The sequence below is a fragment of the Theobroma umbraticum genome, unplaced genomic scaffold (genome assembly GCF_002168275.2).
Source record: "Theobroma umbraticum cultivar Fairchild unplaced genomic scaffold, ASM216827v3 scaffold_67.0, whole genome shotgun sequence".
Taxonomy (NCBI): domain Eukaryota; kingdom Viridiplantae; phylum Streptophyta; class Magnoliopsida; order Malvales; family Malvaceae; genus Theobroma; species Theobroma umbraticum.
The window spans coordinates 7,226,624-7,243,398 of record NW_018397262.1 but is presented as its reverse complement, the minus strand read 5'-3'; the positions used below and the strand labels follow the sequence as shown (position 1 = coordinate 7,243,398).

Genomic DNA, 16,775 nt, shown 5'->3' with positions numbered 1-16,775 from the left:
CTTGGGTACAAATTTCATTCTGTTATAGCAATAAAATATTTGGTCAAACACAAGCACCAAACCTACCCAAGAAAATATTAGCTACCCTAAAATACTTTTCATTTTATTATATTATTAACAAAAGTTTAATAACTCTTAAAGAATAAAGACATGTTGTTTGTTAATTTTGTTAAAATTTTTTTTTTCAGATTTTTATGTCTTTGAATATTTCAAGTTGTTATTTGGTTAATTATGTTGTTTTATTACTGTTTCAATATCAGATTTTTAACGATATTATCCAAAAATAAAAAAAAAGTTTAATAGAAAAAAAATCTCAAAAAGCACCCTTGGAAATTCAAATCAATCAATAACGAGGAGAGGAAAGGGCTGCTATAATAACTTATAGCATAATTTTCATACAATTATTCATTTAGATGGATATGGATAAATTTACATCGAGTATCATTATTTTTTATAATCGAAAATAATATATTAAAATTTACCTTTGCATACATTTTCTCATATGCAAAAGAAATGTATATTATAAGTATAATTTAAATTAAATAATCATTATCTTTTTTAAAATTTTCAAACTATGCACTCTTGAAAAAGAGGGAAGAGGGCTGCTACAGTAGCTTTAAAGATATTTTTCATTCAATTATTCATTTATGTGCAATGTTATGATCAAATTTATATCTCTTTGAATTAAGAGAAGTGTCATTATCTTTATAATCGGAAACAATATGTTATAGTTTACCTTCACACACTCGTTGTCAACGTAAAAGAGATGCACGTTATAAACGATTATAATGGTGACTGTATTATAAACGAAGTATAGGCGCTGGCTACTTTCAAGAGAGAAAAATGGTGAGTGCAAAGCATAGTATGCACCAGTGTAAACTGGATTAAACCCAACCATCTAGTTCTACAAGAAACCTCTTCAATCTCAAATGAGGAAAAATGAATACTACGATAACATTCCTTGTATTTTGTAATAAACAAGTTGATAACAAAAATAGTCCCATTTCCAGAGCTTGCTGAACACACGGATTCATATGGCAGTGGTGGCCTGTCAGTACTTCTCACTGGGAAGAATTCTCGTGAAGCAGAACATACTCTCGGCTGCAGAAACCAGAACAAACGATTTAAAAGCTATGGATAGCAATGCACAAGAATGGTCCATTTTAAGTATAATAATTTCCCTACTAGGCCAGGGAATGAAGTGCTTGGCCAGTATTCACAGTACCAAATCAAGATGACAACCAAATTATTTCACCACAGAACCAAAAAGATTTGAACTAATTTCTCCGGTAAATTGGAGGGGATCATCCGGCACAGGCTTTATTATCAACAGAGCAGTGGCTAAAGCAACAATAATGAATCATTTACTTCCTCACTATGCACCAAAAACAGCATCATGATGATGAGAACAATAATAGCAGCAGCAAAGGGCTGTGTGACACCCAGTGACAGACCAAAACAGGAAAGCCTTTATCAATTGATCCCATAGTAGCTTGCTAGAGCTGTCACTACACTCTCCAAAGCATGTATGCATGCATAATCATACACACATAATCTCTTACATTTTGCCTAAATTAATTTCAATCCCTATTATGCAACTAAAAAGCACATGCAGGCTATTGATTCGTGCCCTACCTACTATTACCAAATTTAATGGTGTCTTTCTCAAAAAGTTCATAATAACGTTGAGGTTCAATAGGATTGTCCTGCAAATGCAACAGAAAATGTTAGATGAAGTTATTGGAATCCCAATCAACTTTCAGCTCAATTAAAAAGAGGTTGTGAAATGAATTGCTTACGTTAATAAAAGTTTTGTTAGTGCTTCCAAGGTCCATTATATAAGGCCTACCAAGGCAAAAGCAACATAGAATAAGATAAAGATTCACAGGATTGCTCTTAGTCAACAGTAGTAATTGCAAATCAACTTAGCCATACCTTACTTGCTTGGATAATGTACCATCAGGTTGCTCTTTCTCTACTTGCCTGATAAAGCAGAAACATCTAGTTAATCAATGTCCCCAACATAAAGAAGAGAAAGGAACTGCTAAGTATATATCTACCGGAATTGAATGACAGCATGTTGCTTGCTGCAGGATGGATGGTCGGTAGGAATGTCTGCTACACGTCTTTCTCTCCCAAAAAGGTAACAGCTTTGGCGATGTATATAAAGGGGCTCTGCCAACATGATGAATGTAGAAACAGAACCATAAATCAGGTGAATAAGTTACATGCTTTGTTCAACAGTCATTCACTTCTTTAACCGACATGTATTGCCAACATAATGAGAACAACAAGCTCTAATCCATAGATCTCAATGGAATAGCAATGGTTAACTATAAATTGTAGCTTCCTTAGAATTTAAAAGTTTTTCTCATCTTCTACGAGTATATGTGATCTCAAATATGATAGAATCTAAAACTAAAGGGTGCAGCCTTGCAGTGCACCTCGTTTCCATCATATAGGCGGAGTTGAATTAACAATGATACTCATACTAATTTTGTATCAATGCCATATAGCTCTGATGATTATTGGACATATGAGCTAAGGACAAAACTGCAACCAAGCATGCACATTTTTCAATGGTGAAAGCATGAAAAACATTTAGTTGATAAAGAAAGGGCAAACTGTGGAATCATAAATTCATAGGAAGAGAACACATGACATGGAAAGGAAGCTATTTTGGACTAACCATTTAATACTTCACCAGCTTTGAAAACATAAAGTCGCCATCTTATATCAGGTTTTCGAGCATCAGGGGGTTCATTGAACAGCAAAGTCACACCTCTAACTCTATTGGTTTCTGCTGCAAGCTTTCCGGATAACTCAAATGTTGGTTGTTGCTGCAAGTTACAATGACAGTGAAGAAAAGATCAATTAAATACAAGGCAGAAAATTCATCTAACCAAAAAAGAAAAATTGATGGTGAAGCCATGCAGTAATTCTCAGAGTATAGAACAACAGAACCAGAGTTTTCTCATAAATCTGCTCTGAGGATACCAAGAATAATTTGGCACAAAAATTTTGAAACATGACAAATGAAAATAAAGCTAGCAACCGAGTTAATGATACCTTTTGTTTTGCTTCCAAGGCCTCCTCAGCTGCCTTCATCTTAGAGACAGAATCATATTCATCATCCCTACTTCGAAAAACAAAACCTCTTGTTAGACACGACGTTAAAGCTTAAAGGAGTGAAGTATATCCAGAATAATAAAATAACATACAAAAGCAAGTAAATTCAACAACATAATTTTCTCAAAAAAGCATATCTGGAGCATTAAAGTAAATCATGTGGCAACTTTTATCGCACAAAAAACACAGGAACTGAGAAAGAAGTTATTCAATGAAGATGATGCCCTCTATATTCTATATGTTGAGAAGTAATTGATTGAATATAACCTTATAAAGAAAGCCTAGGGTAGAAAGTGCATTAGCTCACTTTCAAGTGGTTGAGGATTTACTTGGTTAAATTAATAAATCCAAATAGCTTAAGTGAGCAGTCGCACAGGCTTATTCTAAAGTTTCCCTTCACACCCCTCCCATGCAATGGATGGGGATTAAAACAAATACATGATTAGGCCCTCATATAACAGCTTAACTTTTAGGTTGGGTGGTTTTTTGACGTCAACCCACCCTCCAACAAAAATAATAATAAGAATAAGAGAGGAAACATGCCTGCATGATTAAGTCACACACATGACAGAAATCACTCTTTGCTAATAAAAGAATTAGTATATGCATATAAGGTTAAAAGGAGAGGATTAAGCTTAAGAAGCAGCTCACCTTTGTTCAGCACCTCTTGAGTTATTCACCTGAAATGATAAAAATTTTTGTCAGACACTAGACATCATTCAAGATGAACAAAAACAGAAAATATTAGTCAAAGGTTTCAACTGAAAATGCATATCCTCATCTCTGCTTATTATGTTTGCATGCACAAGAATTTTCGAAAAGCAGATCTGCATACTCATATGAATGATAGAAACTAAAACAGAATAATGTTAATCAAGCAAGAAATAAAGTAGATATCACCAGACACCTCATCACGAGCTCTTGAATTGGATGCAGGTGAGCGAGATCTATGCCTGCTCCGATGGTGGCGATCAGATGGAGAAACAGACCGGTCATGTCTCCCTCTAGCAGATTTGCTATTAGTATCATCTCTCCCCGACTTTCTCTCCTTTCTGTCAACCCCCATTTCCCTCTCTGAATTCCTTTCCTGTCCTGAAGCTCTATCCTTATGTGTACTCTTCTCACTACCCCTGCTATGATTTCTCTCATACTCTCTCTCCTTCACTTTCTCAACCTCCTTTTCAGCCTGTGCTCTCCTTAACCTCTTTGTACGGGGAGATGGAGAGCAAGAAATGGGAGAGCGTGAACTAGCATGCTTTGGAGACTTAGTATGGCCAGAACGTTTCTCTCTTTCCAAAGAATTATCCCTGCGAGAACTCCTGCGCCGAGGAGACCTTTCTCTTACAGGGGAGCTTCCTCTGCGTGAAGTCTTATGTCTCACAGGTGATCTTTCTCTTTTAGATGGACTCTCCCTATGAGGAGACCCTCGCCTCCTAACAGGAGACTCTGAATGGTTGGATGACTGGCGTCCCATTCTGTTCCCAGTGCAAATTTGCCTACACGTTTTGGCTGAAACATGTAAGATAAATTCCACAAAAGAGCAAAATTATAACCATTGCTTCTATGTAAGATTAAGCCGGAAACTTATATAAGGTCTCTCATGTCCTTTTCCGCAACCAAGTCAGCAATTTTAAACACTTGAATTATTTTCATTGGGGAACCTAAGGAAAAAAAAAGCATAAGGAACCATACTTAAGTCTTGAGTTAAGATTATAGAGAATCATTACCTAAGCACTAGAACACAATTTGAACAAAGTTTCAACCATATAAACGGGTAGCATAATCAAAGAACTTCAACAACATTCGAACATAAGCATACGACAACAATGAAGTTTCAGCTAACCTTGAGAATTAGGCACAAACATCGTACTAAAACACTCAAAGCAAGGATTTTACTTGGTTCAAGTAATAATACTAATAACATAACAACACCAAAAGAAGCACTCGGTTTGGCAGCTGACACAAAGAACTTTCCAAGTCAGCAACAACGAAGCACCAATCAGGACAATTCAACTAACTAAAATAAGCAAAATCAAGAGAACCCAGAACGGGAAACCCCAAAATATATATGAAAAACGAGAGGTTACTAGAAAAGAATGAAATGAGAAGTGGTTTCCAGAACCAGAACAAAAAAAAAAAAAACCTGCTTCAACCCAAAGCTTAATTAAACAAAAAAGGAAAGAAAGATTAAGCTTTCAAAGGAAGAACAATGCAAAGGGGAAAACTTGATTACCAGGAAAATTGCTTCAAGTTAATCCCGTACTAGGATTCCAGAGACAAACAAAAAACCAAAGGGGTCGAAACTGCAGATTCTGATTTGATAAGGGTTCAGGGTAGAGGGCAAGAGAAAGCAAAAGGCAAAGCCCAATAAGTAATAAATGGTCCAATACTCAGCTTTAAAGCTATCAAATTACAGGCCTACTAAGCCCATTAGAAAGATTAAGGCCCATTAACTGCCCAGATTTTAATTATCTATTTTTCTTTTTTTATTTTTTATGAAAGAGAAAATATTTATCCTAATCTCCTTAATAAATAAAATATGGTCATAAAATTTAAAATTTAAATTACTAGTAGTAGTCTACTTAAAGAAATCATATTTATTATTAATTAATATTTATTAAAATTTTAATTTATTAATATAAACTAAAAATATTATGAAATATAACGAAAAACAACAATTACAAAAGGAAAGTATTAAGAAAGTAATATGATAAATTCTATAAATAAAAATATACATACATTGAATCAATTGAAAAGGCATGATATACATATAAAAATAAGTACATCGGATATGAAATGATTGAAAAAAATTAAAAAATCAAATTAACATTTCAACGTATATTTTGTGTTAGATTTAAATTACATTAGTATCTTTTACGGCAAAAAAAATTAATTTTTTGGAAAGTATTCTCATTATAATTGAAAATAAAAGAGAAAAAAATTAGTAGGCTCTCAAAATTCCCACTAAACCTTCCTAACTAAACGTTTCAATCCTGATCTCTTAAATGATAAACATGGAAAATGCAAAATAAAAATCCAATATTTCCTCTTTTTTTTTCATTTTTGGGTAAAAAAGCAAAATATAGAAAAAAGTTCTGCCTAGATTATTTTTTTCCCTTTCTAGAAATTCTTTGTTAAGACAATAATTTTGCCACGTCAGCTCTGACCAAACAGTTCCCCCATTGAACGTCGTGTCTTGTCGGCATCGCAACCCAATCGACGTCATTTACGATTTTTTTCCATAAATTAAAATTTTCCATTATAAATATAATCTTATTGAATATAAATAGTATATCAATATATGTGGTACCCTCAGAAAGAAAATCCCTAAGAAGTTCAAAATTCGCTTAAATGGCCGCCTCCGCCACAAGCACGGCCACTTGCCGCCTCTCTAATCCACTTTCCTCTTCCTCCTCCTCCTCGAGATTGCCAGTCAAGTTTAACAAGTTTACAGCTCTGCCGACTCCTGCGAAAGCATTTTCCATTTCCTGTACGTTAACTAGGGATCCAGTCCCTGCTGCTCCGGTGTCCATGGACTCAGACCTGGCAGGATGGCAACGACCCGACTCTTTCGGTCGGTTCGGGAAATTTGGCGGGAAATATGTTCCCGAGACACTAATGTCTGCTCTCTCGGAGTTGGAAACGGCTTTTAATTTACTCTCTAGAGATCAGACGTTTCAGGTTTGTTTCGTTATCTTTCCGCTGTGTATTTATACGTATCTCCATATTCATATGTACTTCTCAAATGAATGCGTATTTGGATATGTTTTGAGTTAGCATGTGTGTGTATATTTGTTAATTTTGAAAGGAAATGCGAATTTAATTTGGCATTTTCGAAAATGATTACGTTTATTTTTACAAGGAATTTGGTTATTGATTAAAAGAAGCGACTTTGTTGACTTTTTGTTGATCATGAAGGTAGAATGTGGAAATGACTTTTTGTTGATTTTGATAGTTACTTTTGCTAATTACTTTTATTTTCATGAGTAAAAGGACAAAAAATGTCATTTTTGTTATAAAATTCCAATTTTGTTTGAAGAATTTATTGAAGAGAGATTCTAAAGAATTTGAGCACTGAAATGATATTAATAAAAAGGAGCTCTTTTGCAAGAAAATTTCTTTCTTGGTACTGGAAGTAGTAATTTTGAGGAAATATATCTATGGTTTGCAGGAAGAACTCGCTGGGATTTTGAAAGACTATGTAGGTAGGGAAAGTCCACTTTATTTTGCGCAGAGGCTGTCGGAGCATTACAAGGGGCCTAATGGTGAAGGGCCAGATATATACCTTAAGAGGGAGGATCTTAACCACACTGGCGCTCACAAGATCAACAACGCTGTTGCTCAGGCATTGCTTGCTAAGCATTTGGGCAAGAAGCGGATTTTGCTGAAACTGGGGCTGGTCAGCATGGAGTTGCAACTGCTACCGTCTGTGCACGGTTTGGTTTGCAGTGTATTATTTATATGGGTGCTCAGGATATGGAAAGACAGGCACTTAATGTCTTCAGGATGCGGCTTCTTGGTGCGGAGGTAAATGTTTATCCAATGAGATGCAACTTGTTATACATTGTTATTCATGAAGATTCTTGTGCTACTCTTCACCTTATGATGTATATTATCTCTCTTTTGATTTACTGATTGCATCGTTTGATCTTATGCTCTATTTTTACCATATAGGTTAGAGCAGTTCATTCTGGTACTGCAACTCTGAAGGATGCTACATCAGAAGCTATCAGAGATTGGGTGACTAATGTGGAGATGACTCATTATATTTTGGGATCTGTTGCTGGGCCACATCCATATCCTATGATGGTCAGAGAGTTCCATGCAGTGATTGGTAAAGAAACAAGAAAACAAGCGCTAGAAAAATGGGGAGGGAAACCAGATGTGCTGGTTGCATGTGTTGGTGGAGGTTCAAATGCTATGGGAATTTTCCATGAGTTTGTTGATGACAAGGATGTTAGGCTGATTGGTGTAGAGGCTGCAGGTTTTGGTTTGAATAGCGGCAAGCATGCTGCTACTTTGACCAAGGGAGAAGTGGGAGTGTTGCATGGAGCTATGAGCTACTTATTACAGGATGAAGATGGACAAATAGTCGAACCTCATTCGATTAGTGCTGGGTAAATATTTCATTAATGAATTTGTTCAATTTTTGTTTTACTTTTATGTGGCTTGCTTTATTTTGCTTTGAATAACTTGGCAATTTTTTTATGTGGGCATACAGCTTGGATTATCCTGGGGTTGGACCTGAGCACAGTTTTCTCAAAGATACAGGGCGTGCTGAGTACTATAGTGTCACAGATGAAGAAGCATTGGAAGGTAGCATTCCAATTTCTTTTCAAGGCTTCAGTCCTATCATATCTGATTGTTTTTACTGTCTGTTGCTTATTCTTGCAAAAGAAAATAATTGTTCAAATTGGCATATCTATCACCATTCACCTGTTTTCTTATGCACTATATTCTTTACTGCATTTTCAACCTTAAAACTTGTCTGCCATTCCATATTAGAGAATTGCTTGTTGCTTTGTTCATGTACCTGAAAATTTGAAGCTTAATCTACGGGACCAAGTAATGTTTCATACTGAGTAGAAACAGATTCCTTAGCTTTTAGTTGTTGTTGGCCTAATTTTTACCGCGTTCTTTAATCATTCAATGTATCCTGAATCTCCACCTCTTTTTCTCAGCAGTTGATTTTCAGCGCAATGTCATGATCTGTTGGTTTGCCACTTTCTCTTTTGAAAAGTTTTGACTGATATCAGTACATGTAAACATTTTGAGTCATACTTTGCACACGTAAACATTTCCATCTCACCCATTTTTCCTGTAGATGCTGGATTGTTCCACCTTTTTGGTTCCTTTGATTTATGCCTGCTCAAAGATCTTATGAAAAATCGAAGAATGCATTCGATTGGTTTCCTTGCAGTCTATGTTATCTCCACATTTTAGTCAGCTTTATCATGGACTTGTGCTTTTCATTTTCTTTATTGCCATTTCTTACAAAATCATTTGACGTAACACAGCTTTCAAGAGATTATCTCGACTGGAGGGCATAATCCCAGCGTTGGAGACATCTCATGCGCTGGCTTATTTGGAGAAGCTGTGTCCAACTCTACCAGATGGTACCAAAGTTGTGGTTAACTGCAGTGGCAGAGGTGATAAGGATGTTCATACAGCGATTAAGCATTTGCAGGTGTAATTCTCCCAAGGTTTTCGTGCTGCCATTTGCCATTTTATTTCACCCGTTTACATGAAAATAAAATGGTTGCCCCATCATTTACCGGAATGCAGCTGTAGTCTTTCTCAGGGTTTTACATCTGTGTGAGGACAAAGTTAGACGATTGCTGTTTAGCTATCCTCTCCCTTTCAAGGTTTTCTTTTTTCTTCTTTTCTTGTTTTCATTGTTATATATTAGAAATTGTAGATGGGGGGGAGGGGAATCTGAGTTACATGCGCTACCTTATTAATAAAAAAATATGAAGGAAAATACATTTTTGTATTTAGAATTTAATGCTTTGAAGCTTTGAAGATCTTGTTTTCCTAGTTTCAGAGAGAGAAGCTGAGATTTATGAATGTCTTTGTTCATTGGTCTCATGCATTGTTTACATCATATTGCCCCATGAAAGGTACCCCAGAAAGAGAGAAAAATGAATGATGAAAAATCTATTACAAAGTGACTACCAAGGTCTTGAACTCAACGGTTGAAGCTGCACGCTTATGGGACCCCACACTACTTGCATGAAAATTGTAGTAATAATGTCTTCATGGATATGAACATTTTCAATTCAATTATGATAGAAGGAAAGAATAATGTTAGAATTATTGGAACTAATAAGACAAATAAGTTTATTTTTAGTTGAAAGTAAAGCCTTCTATTAAAAAACCATCGGACAAAGGAGTTCCATACGGATTCGATTTTTAAATCAAAATATATATGTGCATGTATTTATGTGTATATATATATATATATATATATATATATATCTTTATGATTAAGTTCAAGAATACATACCTTTACCGTTATGTTATGTGTTCAGTGAATTGAAGTTAAGTACTTTTCTTTAATTTGGATGGAGACTGTTTGAACTCTATTGAATCCAAAGATATTTAAGCTTATTATTAAGTTTGTGAATATATAACTTACCATTTAAGCCATGTGTTTAGTTAATTTGAAAATAAATACTAGTATATTTTTCTTATTTGGAAGAAAGAGGTCCAAGCCTGACTCTTAAATTGAAAGATACATACACGTATTTTTCTTTTTAATTTAAAGGAAGAGAATTTGAATTCGATTCTTGAATCATAAGATACATGTATTTATCATTAAGTTTAAGAATATATATATTTACCATTAAGTAATGTGTTTAGTTTATTAAGGATAAGTATTTTCTTATTTAGAAAAAGGTTGTTTGAAATCTTTAAAATGATATATACATTTATTATTAAATTCTTGAATATATAATCTACTATCTAAGCCATGTATTCAATTAATCGAGAATGGGTATTTACCTTTATTTGGAGGATAAAGATTTAAACCCGATTCTTAAGTTGGAGATACAAACGTTTATCATTTAATTCGAAAATATATACACTTTCCATAATCATGTAAATTCTCATAATTAGTAAATAACTTATCACGTATCATATGATGTTTAAATTGGTATAATAGGATAAAGATTTTTTTTTTTAATTTGAGATAAAAAGATTCGAGTTTTTTTAAATTAAGGGATACGTGCATGCATAATTGAGGATACTTACTTTCCTTTATTAGAGAAAACTGAGTTTAAACCCAACTCTTAAATCGATAAATAGGTGTTCTCATAATTAAGATCGTTAAGTTCGAGAATATATATACATCTATTGTTTAAGCCATGTATTCAGTTAATTATTGGGCTTGGTATGCCATGGATTCACAATTTTAATATGCTTGCATGAGAGAGAGAGAGAGAGGATTTAACAATCTTAGAGGGTAAGGATGGTTTCCAAGGATGCAAAAAGGAAGAAGATCTATCCCTTCAACTCCATGAAGAGACATGGTTAAAGAGTGATGGAGGGTTAAATGCAACAACTAGCTACTTGGCATTTTCCAATGCTTTCAAAATCTTTTCCAGGGCATGAAGAGACATGCTCACATGCTAATGGAGGGTTTAAATTAACCCTGCAAGTAGCTTTTCCAAATAATCTTTTCCAGGGCATGGAGAGACATGCTCAACATGATAATGGAGGGGTTAAATTAACCCTGCAAGTAGCTTTTCCAAATAATCTTTTCCAGGGCATGGAGAGACATGCTCACATGCTAATGGAGGGTTTATATTAACCCTGCAAGTAGCTTTTCCACATGCATTTCAGACCGCAGATTTTCAATGTACAGTACCACCATGGCCCAGGCATCTACACCTGACCCTACTCTCCACTCTTCTTTAAAATAGCACCGTAGATCTTAAACAAGAAAGTTAAACGAATAAACATTGTCCTCACTCTTCTTATTCATGTCTGCTAACATAATAGACAAGGGCTCACAACATTAATCCTTGTTTATTCAAGACAGTTTCCCTCTCAGCCGCTGCATTAAAATATAAAAACCTGACTAATCACTGTATGACATTGTTTATAAGCATCATCATCATTATTATTAATATCTACAATATGACAAGCTGCCGGTCTGTCTGACCAAAATCCAGCGATCTTCATCGATCCCAAAAGACAGTGAACAATAAACTTCTCTGAGCTAAATTCTTCCAGATACCGTTTTCTCTTTCATCATCTAGGTTTACATGATGAATCAAAATTCTTGAACCCCATGGTGTTCTCATGCTTTTGCCTGCAGAAAGCATGCATGTGATTAGGGATAAAAGAAATCAATCATTAAGAATTTAAGAACCGTGCTTAGAAGGAGAAACCAAGCATATTCTCAAATTATTTAGTGTGAAATACGGAATCTGCTGAAAGCATCTTTGACTAAGGCAGAGGGAATAATCATGCAAGGTCTTGTTAGATGCCAATGGTTAGGTAGAGAGTGGTCCAGATAGTTTCACCAGTACATTGAAACCACCTACCACCAAAATTATTAACTGTCATATTGGTAGCTAACATTGGCCCCAGTGTCAACATTTATGGATTATAATTCTCCACTAACTACAGCAACCCCTTGGAACCCTCACAACATTGGCAAGTCATTCAACTCTCTATGTAAGGAGGAATTCAACTATCACAGATTGAAAAGATTCACCTACCACCAAAATCTTGTTGGAGGCACTGAGTAGGTGTTAGAAGATGATCCAACAAACAGATCGTAGACAACAAACACCATATATTGAAGAGTTAGATAAATAGCACAGACCTGCCGTTAATAGAATCCTAGACCAAGGCAACCAACCTAGAAGACTACATAATTAGTAGCTAAATCAACACTCCTTTTGTGTGTGCATGTTTCGGTTTTTCCCCCTTAAAAATTGTCACTTGCTAGAGCTCCAGAAGAATTTCAAATCTTACATGCAGTATTGCTAATTATGATATGCTATAGACCTTATCACTATGGAAAGAATACTCTGAAAGCAAACAAAAAAGTTACATGTGAACAATCCAGACAAACAATTTCTGTCCACATACGTAGTCAGCTAATTTGCATCAGTAACAGTCCTACAGGCTAACATTCAGAACATAAATATGTTGTAAAATTAATAACAAGAGTGCAATATCATGATCACTCACCTGGGAATACAAGAAGGTTCCAAGAATAGCGATCGCAGCTCCAAGAGCATTGATGGGCTGGACAGGTGTGTGGAAGATGATGATGGAGGAGACTATAACAGATATACGTTTCATTGTGTTGCCAACGCTAAATGTCAAGGGAGATATCTCATCAAGAGACATGTACGACACCTGATTGTAGAGATGATAGAAAATACTTTGGGCTGCCACCCACCTATCAAATCCAATAAAATCCACCAAAATTTTGTCAGTGTACGGGAAGAAGTAAAAATATCAAATATCATTACAATTAGATTTATGTCCATAAAGAGAATCTAATGATTCAAAATTCAACGAAGTAAAGGAACAATAGAGTTTTCAATTTTCAAGATGAACTTCAAAACCATTGTGATGTTAAGAAAAATACTAAAAGTAAAGGGAAAGCTAAATATAAGGAGCACCCAAAACCTTCAGGGTGATAAGATGACACTGGTACTGTCTAGCGTTCATGTTATAAGAGCCTAGCTGAATCTTTAATGTTACTACTAGTAATTACTAACAGTTCAGTTTCAAGTTATACGTCAGTCTAGAGGCATATTATATAATAATCAGATTAATGAATAAATCATCCAATAAATCAGCTCTTGAAAATGAACATTAAGTTCAAGACATAAACAGGTGGCAATAGAGTATAAAAGGCTTTTCAGAAAGCATTCCATCGTATAGTTCTGGTTCAGATTAGAAAAGCATACTTGACATCATGAATATCAATTCAGAGACGTGAACGCATCCAACATTTTCTTTCCCAGTTGAATAGGTGATAGAGCATCTAGTTATTCTTTTTATTATAATCTTAATCCGTGCAACAAATTCCAATATGTTTACGTAATGCCTTTAAAGCATTTACCAGACTCAAACAAATTAATCCAGACAACATCAAGTTTAAGGAAACAGAACAAGTTAGTAGTGTTATGTTCTTACCAGATGAACTGTGGTCCAATTTGAGATAAGGCCTTTTCCCATCCTACTGCCCACATCTGCGGTCCCTCTACAGCAATCGCAAAAGGTGTGAGAATTAAGAGAGACATCAAAGATAGACAAGCATAGTAGTTCATCCCGCTAACAGATTTCCCCTTCATGCCCTTCTTTGAGAATATGTTACGGAGGACAAATGCCAAGTTTGAAATCATAGCTCCCATAAAACCTGAAATACACAGTGAAGAACCAAGTTCAGCATTTCAACAATAACCCTCAGAAGCAAATTGATTATAGCCTCAACCCCAGTTAGGATCCTCAGCCGACATAAATTTCCAAAAACCAAACCCAGATGACCAACTGAGAACAAGGCCATAGTAACAAATACACACTTTGGAAATAATAAGTGAATTAAGGACCACTTATTGAACTTTCTTTAGTTTGGTTGTTAAGAAAACCAAGGTAAAACAAACAAAAAAATTTTATAGAAAAAAAGCATGCTCATTGAGCTCAGTTTCATATAATTGGACATTCACCTCATAAAAGCACACATTTAGAGAGGTGTTTTGTTTTCCAGAACTCCTGAAAATAAACAAAATATTAACTTAAGTAATCTCCATCTAAATCCTAAACCTACAATCTCACACCAACGAACACAAACAAAAAACCCAATTATAATGTACTGCACAAACAAAAGCTATAATAAGGATGGAAACATAGAAGTAACAATTCAACATCCATAACAGAGAGATTATTGTTTTTACCTGTCATATTGAAGTTGAGTTCAGTTACAGCGGCAAGAGCACAACCACCAATGATTGGAACAAGGGACAGGTAAACTGATGGAGGGAAGGTCTCTCCAAGCAAAAACCTTGAAACCAGGACACTGAAAGCAGGCTCACCACTCTTGATGATGTGGGTGAATGAAACTGCAACCTTAGACATACTCACAGTTGCTGCTACATGTCCAATTGTATGTGCCACAGCAACCTAGGAGAAAAGAAAGGAAAAAAAACCAGAAATTCAGTAAGATTGTAATTCATTTATCTTGTGATACCAAGACAGGCATAATTTATATATTGAGCTCTTAATCCTAATTTCGTAAAAACAAAAACATTCATCAAATTCTCATTTTATTTTCTTCCATCAAAATTTTCTTTAAATTTAAAATAAGACACATAATACTAAATTTTAATTTCCCTTTCATTTCCTTCAAATCCTCTGCAATCAGACAAACTGTTACTTTCTTAAAACTGAAACGCAGACCGTGCTGCACTTTTAACTTTTTCCTCCCTACAGTCCAAACAACATTAAAAAGATATGATACTATGAAAATATCCAGCAACATCAAAACCTTAAAACACCCAAAACCCAAAAACATAACTTTCTATCATTTTCTCTCACTTTCCCTCACTTTCTCAGCAACCAAACAAAAAAGGAAAAGAAAATCTCACCGGAAACAAAGTCTTCCAGAACTCAAAATCAGTTTTTGGGGTCTCAGCAATTCTTGTAGCCCATGAAATCAACATCATCAAAGAACCGCAAGCAAGTGACAAAGTTGAAGTCAACCAAGGGTAAGGATAAGCATTCAGAACTTTCTTGTTATATATATTGAAGACCACGTTCAAAGCCCACCAAGTTGCAAAATAAATCCCAATTTTCACCCTTTTTGCAGCTTCTGATTTCACTTCCCCAGCTGCCTCGATAGGCTGTGACCTGTCAGCTTCATAAGCCTTACATTGGATCACTGGCTTTTTCTCCTTAACAAAACCTTCAATAGATGAGATATGCAAAGGCTTTGATACTGAAAGACTGGTTGATTTGGGGTTTTTCTGGAGGTCCAAAGACGGTGAAAAGAAAGATCTACAAATGGCTGAAGGTAATCTTTTGCGAACAACTGAATTGGACACATCCATGCATGTAGCTAAAGCTGACTGCTTAATGCTAAAACTCATTTTTTTTTCCTTCAAAACTTTCAAATCAAAACTCAAATGGGTATTTCTTGAACACTTGAACAGCTGATCAAGGATCAAGAAGGTATCAGCTTTCTTTGAAGGAAAATTTCAAAACTTTGGGCAATTCTAATGAAAACTCAAACTGGGTATTTCTTAAAACCTTGAACAAGTTATCAAGGATCAAGAAAAGACAAATAAAAATCAAGACTTTGAAACAAGGCTACCGGCAATTACTAAAATACCTAGTAATCCACGACTTTTCTTTCTTTCTTTCCTTATTTCCTTCAAACCCAAAAAAGCTGATTCTACTAATGATCAAGGCAATATAAAGCAAGGTGATCAATGAAAACTTAAAAGAGAGATTTTCTTGGAGGTTCTTCCCTTTTTGGGGTTTTGTTGGGGCAACAAGGCGGTGAAAACTTTGAAAAATAAAATAGGGAGAAGGTCACGCAGGCTCTGAAGTCTCAGTCCAAAGCCTAACGCTTTCTTCCCTTTTTGTGTTTTTGTGATCAAACCAAACTCTTTGGTTTCATGTGAACTGCCCACAGGCCACAGCTCTTTTTTGTATTGAAGCAATTGGATTCACTGTCCTTGCTGGAAAATGGTTCTCAAGAAGAAAAACGTGGTTTCTTTTGGGAAGGTTTGCATTGAGTGTGGTCCAGTGTATATTTTGTATGCTGTTTGTGGCTAATTTTGGCCAATTATAGAATGACATGTCGAGTGGTTTGATGGTTGGAGGAATGGGGGCTGGCGGTGTTAGATCGAATGCTTGCTTCAAAGGTGCCAACAACCCACTCAAGAGGAACAAGGATTTTTTTAAAATTGTGTTGGTTCAATGAAATTATTTTTTGCTAAATTATTTAAAGATTTATATTAATGAAGAGATAATAATCTTTTACTAAAGACAATAATAATGCATCTTAAAGATTAATCTCTTACTAAAACAATGGAAGATAAAAACAAATTATTTTAAAATTTTTACTAACATAGTTGTTCATGGATCGAGTTTTTGATAATAATTTTAGAGTTAAG

The 16,775-nt window shown here is 35.1% G+C and overlaps 3 protein-coding genes across 4 annotated transcripts; 1 reads left to right on the top strand and 2 right to left on the bottom strand.

Moving 5' to 3' along the window:
- Positions 1-865: 865 nt before the first annotated feature.
- Positions 866-5,488, bottom strand: DDL (SMAD/FHA domain-containing protein). 2 transcript variants are annotated; one of them, XM_089783968.1, is made up of 10 exons: positions 5,363-5,488; positions 4,037-4,625; positions 3,781-3,809; positions 3,070-3,139; positions 2,690-2,840; positions 2,061-2,175; positions 1,936-1,983; positions 1,800-1,845; positions 1,636-1,706; positions 866-1,101 (listed from the first exon to the last, which is right to left on the bottom strand). In XM_089783968.1, the coding sequence occupies exons 2-10, from the start codon at positions 4,601-4,603 to the stop codon at positions 1,062-1,064; spliced, it is 1,137 nt and encodes a 378-aa protein (XP_089640094.1). In that variant the 5' UTR covers positions 4,604-4,625; positions 5,363-5,488; the 3' UTR covers positions 866-1,061. The 2 variants fall into 2 exon arrangements, with proteins under 2 accessions (XP_089640094.1, XP_089640095.1); XM_089783969.1 differs by having other exon boundaries at positions 3,070-3,136.
- Positions 5,489-6,419: 931 nt separating this feature from the next.
- LOC110418977 (tryptophan synthase beta chain 2, chloroplastic) lies at positions 6,420-9,666 on the top strand. Its single transcript, XM_021431823.2, has 5 exons — positions 6,420-6,810; positions 7,301-7,656; positions 7,804-8,246; positions 8,351-8,445; positions 9,147-9,666. The coding sequence occupies exons 2-5, from the start codon at positions 7,591-7,593 to the stop codon at positions 9,320-9,322; spliced, it is 780 nt and encodes a 259-aa protein (XP_021287498.2). The 5' UTR covers positions 6,420-6,810; positions 7,301-7,590; the 3' UTR covers positions 9,323-9,666.
- Positions 9,667-11,576: 1,910 nt separating this feature from the next.
- Positions 11,577-16,384, bottom strand: GPT1 (glucose 6-phosphate/phosphate translocator 1). The gene is made up of 5 exons (XM_021431824.2): positions 15,243-16,384; positions 14,553-14,778; positions 13,795-14,017; positions 12,835-13,048; positions 11,577-11,944 (listed from the first exon to the last, which is right to left on the bottom strand). The coding sequence occupies exons 1-5, from the start codon at positions 15,741-15,743 to the stop codon at positions 11,933-11,935; spliced, it is 1,176 nt and encodes a 391-aa protein (XP_021287499.1). The 5' UTR covers positions 15,744-16,384; the 3' UTR covers positions 11,577-11,932.
- Between the last annotated feature and the right edge of the window lie 391 nt (positions 16,385-16,775).